The following is an 11,338-nucleotide window of genomic DNA, read 5'->3' on the forward strand; positions in this document are numbered from 1 at the left end:
TAATCATAAACACTTATCAGGATTTCGCTTAATCAGCCCTAGAAGACTGGTTGGTTGGGTTTGGTTAGTCCCTAAACTAGTATATATCAATGCTTACCAGGTCTGACAAATTTGTTATAAATTCCACTTTAAATAAATTCTCAATGAAAATGAGATAGAAAGCAAAAACTAAGGACTGGTTAACAATTTCAAAACACTTTATTCTCACAGCATTCTCAGAGTTCTGCTCTCCTTTAGTTATAAAAAAAGCTGTGGTGGCATTGGGGAGATTCAAGTCAGTGAAGAGAGTCTTGGTGTTGTCGTCTGTAAATTAAGAGTTGAGCAAAGGCCGGGTGCAGTGGCTCACACCTGTAATCCCAACACTTTGGGAGGCCAAGGCGGGCAGATCACCTGAGGTCGGGAGTTTAAGACCAGCCTGACCAACATGGAGAAATCCCCGGCTCTACGCAAAATACAAAATTAGCGGAGCGTGGTGGCGCATGGCTGTAATCCCAGCTACTCGGGGAGGCTGAGGCAGGAGAATCTCTTGACCACAGGAGGCGGAGGTTGTGGTGAGCTGAGATCACGCGCCATTGAACTCCAGCCTGGGCAACAGCCTCCGTCTCAAAAAAAAAAAAAAAAGAGTTGAGTTAGACAGTTTCTCAATCTTTTCCAGCTCCAAATGCTATAATTCTAAGATGGAAGCCTCTGGAATTATTCATTCAGTGCCTACCATAAGCCAGGCACTGCTCTTGGTAACTGGGATACAGCAGTAAACAAAATATATAAACTCCTTACCTTCACATAGCTTACATTCTAGGGAGAGAAGACAATAAGCAAATATAAAATATATATTGAATTAAACGGTAGTTAAGAGCAAAGGTGAAAATGAGAAAAAAAGGAAAGGGAACACACGGGAAAAAAAAAAACATAAAAACAAAAGTAAAAGTTACGACATAGTCTTTCACACCATGCCAAAAGGAGATAAGGATTGAGACTGTAGGTACCCGTTCACTGAACCCTGGGATGCGGATCCTTGTGGGGAACACCTGATGCGCATGCGCACTGGTGTGTCGTGGCCTGGCGCGCCCCCTCCGAAGCGCATGCTCGTGGACTCGCACGTGCACGAGCCTCAAGACCCAAGGTGCGCGCGTCGGCGTCCCAGGCGGTTGGTGTCCGAGAATTGGTTAAGCGGGACTCGAGGTGACTGTGGGGGAAGCACGCGACGAAAAGATGTTGCCGGGGGCTCTTCTAACACCAGAAGGGCCTGATGATGGCTGCGCGCAGCTTTCGGAGCCGGATGCGCGAGGACCCCAGAGGCCCGGCGGCCTGGCGGCAGGGCGGGCCCGGTTTGGGGATAAGGACGGGGCTGGCTGGGGAGGGGCTGGGCCTGGCGGGAAGGCGGCGCTGCCCTGGACGCGGCCCGTGCGGCGCTCCCAGGCCCCTGGGTCCTGGATCCAGGCCCGTGCGTTCCGTCCGTCCCAGGCGCTGGGAGGCGTCATAAGGAAATCGTTGGGTTTACATTAATCGGAATACTTGTTAAACGTTTGCCCCTCACTTGCTGCAGGCTGCGAAGTGCATTAGCTTAGAAAGCAGCAGAATTTCTGCAGTTAGAGCCCTGATTTTCCCAAGTTTGGAAAACCAACCCCATTGCCTACAGGGGGCTCCCCCACGCGGCTCTCACTGATGGAGAGGAGGGGGAGACCTTTAATGGCACTAGAATCTTAGGGTTTGGGTTTTTTAAGTGTTTTTTGGTTTTGTGCTTTTACTTGCAGGAAAACTTAAAATCAAATTCAGGCAGCCCCATGCCATCATTATTATTACCAAGGTAGTTTATGCCCGTCTGTAAAGACCAAAAGAATATTAATAATAATGACCGTCTGGCCGGGCGCGGTGGCTCACACCTGTAATCCCAGCACTTTGGGAGGCCAAGGCAGGAGGATCACTTGAGTTCAGGAGTTTGAGACCAGGCTGGTCAACATGGTGAAACCCCATCTCTACATAAAAGACAAAAATTAGCCAGGCATGGTGGTGCGCGCCTGTAATCCCAGCTACTGGAGAGGCTGAGGCTGGAGGATTGCTTGAGCCCAGGAGGTGCAGGCTGCAGTGCCGAGATTGTGTCATTGCACTCCAGCCCGGGTGACAGAGCAAGACCCTGTTTCAAAAAAGAATAATAACGACCTTCTAAAAACATCAGAGTAATACATGAACAGGATTTAACAATCGAATGGCAAAGAAAGGTTTATATGAAAAGGAATTTTCCTGCTTTATCTTTCCCCATTCCCAGCCTCTTTCCCTGAGGGTGACTATACTTAACCATAATAATAATAATCTCTTAATGCCCCCAATTTCTCTTTGATTACAATATGATTCTTAAAATTTCTTCCTGTTGCTTCACCTTATTGCAATGTCTTAGCAATTCATTATAAGTATTTTTCTAAAAGTCATGGTTATTGTGTAATGTATAAATGTTATGAAACTAGCTTGGACATTTTTGTCATGAATAATTTCTAGCTAATGTTCCTTAGCTGTATTTAATTTAGGCATCTGTTTTTGGTGAAGTGGTTAGAATTTCGAATACTGTCTTTACCAGTCAACTTCAAGTGTAATTATGATTTCACTTTAGGACATGTGGGATTTAGAAAGGAGCATTGAAAATTATGAAATTATGAATGTTTCTTTGGATGTTAATTCATTGCACCAAGCATGAGCTGTGCCTAGAGATCAGTAGTATAACTTTGTTTTGCTTTGTTTCACAATTTGGTTTAATAAGAGCGATTTCATTTACCTCAAATGCTATTTCTTCATAATGCTTGAAAGAAATGTGTAATGCTGAAGCGTTGATTATGTGTGTGTGTGGTTTTTTTCTCTTATAGGCAATTATTTCCAGTCAGAGAAGGAAACCAGTGCCTGGCATTCTCACCATCTTTCTACCTACCATGATCAAGTGCTTGTCAGTTGAAGTACAAGCCAAATTGCGTTCTGGTTTGGCCATAAGCTCCTTGGGCCAATGTGTTGAGGAACTTGCCCTCAACAGTATTGATGCTGAAGCAAAATGTGTGGCTGTCAGGGTGAATATGGAAACCTTCCAAGTTCAAGTGATAGACAATGGATTTGGGATGGGGAGTGATGATGTAGAGAAAGTGGGAAATCGTTATTTCACCAGTAAATGCCACTCGGTACAGGACTTGGAGAATCCAAGGTTTTATGGTTTCCGAGGAGAGGCCTTGGCAAATATTGCTGACATGGCCAGCGCTGTGGAAATTTTGTCCAAGAAAAACAGGACAATGAAAACTTTTGTGAAACTGTTTCAGAGTGGAAAAGCCCTGAAAGCTTGTGAAGCTAATGTGACTAGACCAAGCGCTGGGACCACTGTAACAGTGTATAACCTATTTTATCAGCTACCTGTAAGGAGGAAATGCATGGACCCTAGACTGGAGTTTGAGAAGGTTAGGCAGAGGATAGAAGCTCTCTCACTTATGCACCCTTCCATCTCTTTCTCTTTGAGAAATGATGTTTCTGGTTCCATGGTTCTTCAGCTCCCTAAAACCAAAGACGTATGTTCCCGATTTTGTCAAATTTATGGATTGGGAAAGTCCCAAAAGCTGAGAGAAATAAGTTTTAAATATAAACAGTTTGAGCTTAGTGGCTATATCAGCTCTGAAGCACATTACAATAAGAATATGCAGTTTTTGTTTGTGAACAAAAGACTAGTTTTAAGGACAAAGCTACATAAACTCGTTGACTTTTTATTAAGGAAAGAAAGTATTATATGCAAGCCAAAGAACGGTTCCACCAGTAGGCAAATGAATTCAAGTCTTCGGCACCGGTCTACCCCAGAACTCTGTGGCATATATGTAATTAATGTGCAGTGCCAATTCTGTGAGTATGATGTGTGCATGGAGCCAGCCAAAACTCTGATTGAGTTTCAGAACTGGGACACTCTCTTGTTTTGCATTCAGGAAGGAGTGAAAATGTTTTTAAAGCAAGAAAAATTATTTGTGGAATTATCAGGTGAGGATATTAAGGAATTTAGTGAAGATAATGGTTTTAATTTATTTGATGCTACTCTTCAGAAGCGTGTGACTTCCGATGAGAGGAGTAACCAGGGCAGTTTCCAGGAAGCATGTAATAATATTTTAGATTCCTATGAGATGTTTAATTTGCAATCAAAAGCTGTGAAAAGAAAAGCTACTGCAGAAAACATAAGCACACAGAATTCTAGGGATTTAGAAGCTATCAGAAAAAATACAAATGACGCATTTTTATACATTTATGAATCAGGTGGTCCAGGCCATAGCAAAATGACAGAGCCATCTTTACAAAACAAAGACAGCTCTTGCTCAGAATCAAAGACGTTAGAACAAGAGACAATTGTAGCATCAGAAGCAGGAGAAAATGAGAAACATAAAAAATCTTGCCTGGAACATAGCTCTTTAGAAAACCCATGTGGAACCAGTTCAGAAATGTTTTTAAGCCCTTTTCAGACACCATGTCACTTTGAAAAGAGTGGGGAGGATCTAGAAATATGGAAAGAAAGTACTACTGTTAATGACATGGCTGCCAACATCATGAAAAATAATAGAATTCAGAATCAACCAGAGAGATTTAAAGATGCTACTGAAGTGGGATGCCAGCCTCTGCCTTTTGCGACAACATTATTGGGAGTACACAGTGCTCAGACAGAGAGGGAGAAAAAAAAAGAGACTAGCAATTGTGGAAGAAGAAATGTTTTTAGTTACGGACGAGTTAAATTATGTTCCACTGGCTTTATAACTCATATAGTACAAAATGAGAAAACTAAATCAACTGAAACAGAACATGCATTTAAAAATTATGTTAGAACTGGTCCCACACGTGCCCAAGAAACATTTGGAAATAGAACATGTCATTCAGCTGAAACTCTAGACCTCAAAGATTTAGCCGGCACTTTGAGTAAAGAATCTGGTCAATTGCCCAACAAAAAAATTTGCAGAACAAATGTAAGTTGTGGGCTAGAGAATGAAGCTACAGCAACTTATGCAAAGTTTTCTACTTTTCAGGAAGATAGCAAAAAATCACAAACAGGTTGCATATTATCTGATATATCCCCCTCTTTCCCCTGGTATAGACACGTTTCAAATGATATCAGGAAAACAGATAAATTAATTGTTTCCTCCAAACCAATCGTCCGTAAGAAGCTAAGCTTGAGTTCACAGCTAGGATCTTTAGAGAAGTTTAAGAGGCAATATGGGAGGGTTGAAAATCCTCTGGATACAGAAGTAGAGGAAAGTAACGGAGTCACTACCAATCTCAGTCCTCAAGTTGAACCTGACATTCTGCTGAAGAACAAGAACCGCTTAGACAACTCTGATGTTTGTAAAATCACTACTGTGGAGCATAGTGATTCAGATAGTAGTTGCCAACCAGCAAGCCACATCCTTGACTCAGAGAAGTTTCCATTCTCCAAGGATGAAGATTGTTTAGAACAACAGATGCCTAGTTTGAGAGAAAGCCCCATGACCCTGAAGGAGTTCTCTCTCTTTAATACAAAACCTTTGGACCTTGAGAAGTCATCTGAATCACTAGCCTCTAAATTATCCAAACGGAAGGGTTCTGAAAGAGAAACTCAAACAATGGAGATGATGAGTCGTTTTAATGAACTTCCAAATTCAGATTCCAGTAGGAAAGAGAGCAATGTGTTAACACAAGATTTTTGTATGTTATTTAAAAATGAACATGAGAAAACAGAGAATGTTGTCATCCCAACATCAGATTCTGCCACACAGGATAATTCCTTTAATAAAAATAGTAAAACACATTCTAACAGCAATACAACAGAGAACTGTGTGATATCAGAAACTCCTTTGGTATTGCCCTATGATAATTCTAAAGTTACCAGTAAAGATTCAGATGTTCTTATCAGAGCTTCAGAACAACACACAGGAAGTGCGGACTCTCCCAGTGGAATGTTAATGAATCTGGTAGAAGATGCCACAGGTGACCAAAATGGAATTTGTTTTCAAAGTGAGGAATCTAAAGCAAGAGCCTGTTCTGAAACGGAAGAGTCAAACACATGTCGGTCGAATTGGCAGCAGCATTTCGATGTAGCCCTGGGGAGAATGGTTTATGTCAACAGAATGACTGGACTCAGCACATTCATTGCCCCAACTGAGGACATTCAGGCTGCTTGTACTAAAGACCTGACAACTGTGGCTGTGGATGTCATACTTGAGAATGGTAAGTACGTACTGTTCATGTGCATGAGATGCTTTTGAAAATGGAAATGCTGGCCGGGCGCGGTGGCTCAAGCCTGTAATCCCAGCACTTTGGGAGGCCGAGACGGGCGATCACGAGGTCAGGAGATCGAGACCATCCTGGCTAACACGGTGAAACCCCGTCTCTACTAAAAACTACAAAAAACTAGCCGGGCGACGTGGGGGCGCCTGTAGTCCCAGCTACTCGGGAGGCTGAGGCAGGAGAATGGCATGAACCCGGGAGGCGGAGCTTGCAGTGAGCTGAGATCCGGCCACAGCACTCCAGCCTGGGTGACAGAGCGAGACTCCGTCTCAAAAAAAAAAAAAAAAAAAAAAAAGAAAATGGAAATGCTGGACAAGGAGTAAGATCCTCATTATCCAAAGAGATTATCTCAACAGATAGAACATTTTGAAGACCACTTATAAAACACACGTTGTATTTTCATGCTATATGAAGATTATCTACGTCCAACACTAGTTTTTTTTTTCTTTTTTTTTTTTTTTGAGACGGTGTCTTGCTCTGTCACCCAGGCTGGAGTGCAGTGGTGCCACCTCGGCTCACTGAAACCTCTGCCCCCACCCCCGGTTCAAGTGATTCTCCTGCCTCAGTCTCCCATGTAACTTGGATTACAAGAGTGTACCACCATGCCCAGCTACATTTTTTTATTTTTAGTAGAGACAGGATTTCACCATGTTGGCCAGGCTGGTCTCAAACTCCTGGCCTCAAATGATCCACCCGCCTCAGCCTCCCAAAGTGCTGGGATTATAGGTGTGAGCCACTGCACCCAGCCTCTATGTCCAACACTATTTAAATGGAGAATACAGTTAAAAGATGTCAGTGTGTGTATGTGTAAGAAAGGGGGTGATGGGTATATATCTAGAATAACAATAAAAAAGGGGGTGAGACTGTCCAATTTTAATGAAATGATACTATTAATAGTTGGGAAGATCCACAGTACTTTCCTACCTTGTTTTCCCTTCCTGTCAAATGCCCAACTTTCCTAGAAACTTGTCTTTAAAGGTGCCTGCGGTGTCAGCATGGTATTTTACTGGAACTTTCTCTGCATGGCTTCCAGGTTAAGGGCCAGAATGATTCTGTAATCATCCTAGGTTTTCCAGTAAAATCTGTGGCTTAGTACAGTACTACATTTATGAGCTTTTTCTTTCTGGAAAGTAGGACTTGTGCATGAATTTTCAAAATATAGGTCAAGTATGTACTTTCATGACTATACTTTTCAAGTGTACTTTATTGTAATGCATGTGGTAAAATCTCCTTGATCTGTTTATGTTACAAGTAGCTGTTATTCAGGAAGACAATAATATGGCATTTATTTATTTATTTATTTGAGACAGAGTTTCACTCTTGTTGCTCAGGTTGGAGCATAGTGGCATAATCCTGGCTCATTGCAACCTCCGCCTCCCAGGTTCAAGCAATCCTCCTGCCTCAGCCTCCCAAGTAGCTGGGATTACAGGCATCTGCCACCACACCCGGCTAATTTTTTGTATTTTTGTAGAGACGGGGTTTCACCATGTTGGCCAGGCTTCTCTCAAACTCCTGACCTCAGGTGATCCACCTGCCTCGACCTCCCAAAGTGGTGGGATTATAGGTGTGAGCCACTGTACCTGGCCAATATAGCTTTTAGATCATACCACAGGGCTACATTTGAGCCTGCACTAGGACTCTGGGTTCACAGTCCACATTTAAAGTGATATTGCTTTGGCAGTGTGTTGGGAGCCAGATGTTGGGAGGTGATAAACCTGATTTCCATCTGGCTATAATCTTGGCTTTGTACTAGGAGGATAAACATTACATCTGTATCCATATTAAAAATTTTGAATGCTGCAGAAGAATGGAACATGTATAAATGTAGTTATAAGTCAATTTCTAATTTCTCCTGACCATGAGTACCTCTAGCAGGAAGCTGTGATTTCTTTAAGGTTAAATGAGACCTTTACTTTTCAGTGGTTTTCTGTTTTTTCCTTATGAAAAAAAAATCACTGTAGTAACTTCAGTAGTATTTCGTAGTATTTTGTAGTATTCATTAGGAGAAAACTCATTTCTTTCACTGTTGTTCCTTGAGACTATCAAGTTGCTCTTAAAGCCACTTTATGTGCTTTTCAATCTATGTGGTTTTATGTCTGACTTATATTGAAGGTTTATCAGAGTTAAATCTACAGCACTGACACCTCATCTTCCTGAAACGCAACTGCTTCTGATATGGTGCCAAAAAATAACTGGATTACATTATACTGTGAGATAGCTGTTGCTAAAAGAAAGGGGGAAATCTTGGAAATCTTAGCTGCCATACTCAACATAAATATCTCTTCCCTTCGAATCTAGATGTTTAAAACACTTTAACCTACTTAACATTCTGGATTAGCATGCTTTTTTATGAACTTTTGAAAGCCATGTTAACTCATAGTTTCCTAATGAAAAATATTTTTGGTATAGAAAGAAGTTCCATGAACAGATGGCTCCTCAGTACCCTGCTACCTTTCTGGAAATGGCCGATATACATCATGACATTAGGACATTGTCAAACTTTACATAAAAGTGTTACATTAGATAAATTGTTAAAAGATAATTTTTTTTTTTTTTTTGAGACAGAGTTTTGCTCTTGTTGCTCAGGGTAAAGTGAAATGGTGCAATCTCGCCTCACTGCAATCTCCGCCTTCTGAGTTCAAGCAATTCTCCTGCCTCAGCCTCCTGAATAGCTGGGATTACAGGAATGCGCCACCACGCCTGGCTAATTTTGTATTTTTAGTAGAGATGGGATTTCTCCATGTTGGTCAAACTGGTCTCAAACTCCCAACCTCAGGTGATCTGCCCGCGTCAGCCTCCCAAAGTGCTGGGATTACAGGCATGAGCCACTGGCCTAAAAGATAAATTTTAGTGTACAGAGAGAGGATCTATAAAGGTGATTTTGAGTAGTAGTGTCAAGTCCCCAAGCCTTGGTAATTTTTTCTTTAAAATGTATTTAATGCAGTTCTTTCTGTTAGTAGTTATAAACCTTATTTCACTTCATTATCTTAATTTTATCATTCTTAACCTCTCCAGGTTTAGTCCAATGGATTTATCTCTCATGTTTTCCTCCTGTTCTAAAGCTGTCAAATTCAGCATTGTTTCTAAAACTCAAATCTTATTATCCTTCATGGAGAAGAACAGCTTTTGGGCCAGATCTTACTAGACTCTGGAGTTTAAATTGAGAACCTTTCATTTGTCCACCTGTTCACTTTTTCATGAAACATTTGTTGATCATCCACACTGTGCTAGATGCTGTCACATTGCAGGTTAACTGACTTTGCTTTCAGGAGTTCACAGGACTATTAGGGAAGATAGCTATCTAAACATAGTTGTATTACAATGAGACAAATGTTAGGATAGAGACATGCATTGGAGATAAGAGACATAAGTTGGAGATCTGTGAAGGTTGCACCAAGGTATAGGTGACAATTAAGTACTGCTGTATGTCTAACACAGGGCTTCGCTGGATCATTTTTTGTCGTAGTGTTTGCCCTATGCATTGTGGGATATTTAGCAGCATCCGTGGCCTTTATCTGCTAGATGCTAGTAGAATGTAGAGCCCTTTACTTAAGTTGTGACAATGAAAAATGTCTCAAGCCAGGCACGGTGGCTCACGCCTGTAATGCCATCACTTTGGCAGGCCGAGGCGGGCGGATCACAAGGTCAAGAGTTTGAGACCAGCCCGGCCAATATGGTGAAACCCCATCTCTACTAAAAATACAAAAAAATTAGCCAGGTGTGGTGACACATGCCTGTAATCCCAGCTACTTGGGAGGCTGAGGCAGGAGAATTACTTGAACCCAGGAGGCGGAGCTTGCAGTAAGCTGAGATCATACCACTGCACTCCAGCCCGGGTGACAGAGCAAGACTCCATCTCCAAAAAAAAAAAGAAAAGTGTCTCGAGACATTGCTGATGTCCCATCGTGCAAAATGGCCCCCCATTGAGAATCACAGTGACCTATTCTAGGCCTTCATTCTGTCTGGTATGAATGGATAATGGAATTAAGCATTAATATAGAGTCCTATATTGACAGCATAATTTCATTAAAGGATTTCTGAGTCTCAATCTGGTGTTTAGTAGTCTGCTTTATGTCTTGACTCAGTTTATGCAGAAAGAGGTTTTATGTGATTAAATTTTTAAAGAGTTTACTTGTATTTTAAGTTCACATTTCTAGGTTTTTCTTTCTTATATTTAGGGTCTCAGTACAGGTGTCATCCTTTTAGAAGCGACCTTGTTCTTCCTTTCCTTCCGGGAGCTCGAGCAGAGAGGACTGTGATGAGACAGGATAACAGAGGTAGGGGTGGCAGAGACTGCTGGGGCACCCAGTACACATCGTACCACCTAACTCAAAAAACAAAGCAGGCTTGCATTAAGCTTGATCAGTGCCAGCTGTGCTGTACTGGAATCAGGAATTCCCCACGGTGCTATTTAACAGTGGAACTAATTAATTTAGTGCATGCATTTAGATCAGAAATTACTATTCCAGACTTGAGGTCAATATTTGCTGATTATGCATAGTCTGTGGTGTCTTGTAATTAGGGGACATGTTTCTTATTTTTAAAAAGGCTGGACTTACCCTCCAAGTTGCTGTAGTTTTATGTAAGCAAAACTCTTCAAAAAAAAGCTATAGACATCAATTTTTTGCGTTTGTTTAAAAATAGATAAGGTATATTTTATTTAAAGGCAGTAAGGCTACAAATTTGAGCCATAGCTTCTCTGTCAGTATTCCAAAATATATCTTGTAAACAGTTTGGAGAAAAGTTGTAATGCCAGAAGATACAGTCACCAACTCTAGTTTAAAAAGTAACAGATCAAAATAATTTAGAGATATAGCAAACACTGAACATTTGTAGAATATAGAAACAATGTATGTGATCTTTGGTCTTGAGGCTACAGCTCACCAAACAGGAAATGCCATTCCTTCCTTTCCCTGTGGTTCTGGATGCCAACTTTACCTGTTCCCTTTTGCCCTAGATACTGTGGATGATACCGTTAGTAGCGAATTGCTTCAGTCTTTGTTCTCAGAATGGGACAATCCAGTATTTGCCCGTTATCCAGAGGTGGGTCTGTAGGAGTTTTTCTTTGTCTTTTTTTTTT

The 11,338-nt window shown here is 41.5% G+C and overlaps 1 protein-coding gene across 2 annotated transcripts in view; it reads left to right on the top strand.

Moving 5' to 3' along the window:
• Window positions 1-1,023: 1,023 nt before the first annotated feature.
• MLH3 (mutL homolog 3) overlaps window positions 1,024-11,338 on the top strand; it is a 40,999-nt gene continuing 30,684 nt past the window's right edge. Inside the window, exons 1-4 of one of the 2 annotated variants that reach the window (XM_011949547.1) lie at window positions 1,024-1,182; window positions 2,856-6,198; window positions 10,437-10,535; window positions 11,216-11,301. In XM_011949547.1, the coding sequence (XP_011804937.1) occupies window positions 2,919-6,198; window positions 10,437-10,535; window positions 11,216-11,301 (3,465 nt within the window). In that variant the 5' untranslated portion in view covers window positions 1,024-1,182; window positions 2,856-2,918. The remainder of the gene's footprint in view (window positions 1,183-2,855; window positions 6,199-10,436; window positions 10,536-11,215; window positions 11,302-11,338) is intronic. The other variant, XM_011949546.1, reaches the window with a different exon arrangement.

This window comes from Colobus angolensis, unplaced genomic scaffold (genome assembly GCF_000951035.1).
Source record: "Colobus angolensis palliatus isolate OR3802 unplaced genomic scaffold, Cang.pa_1.0 Scaffold3, whole genome shotgun sequence".
Taxonomy (NCBI): domain Eukaryota; kingdom Metazoa; phylum Chordata; class Mammalia; order Primates; family Cercopithecidae; genus Colobus; species Colobus angolensis.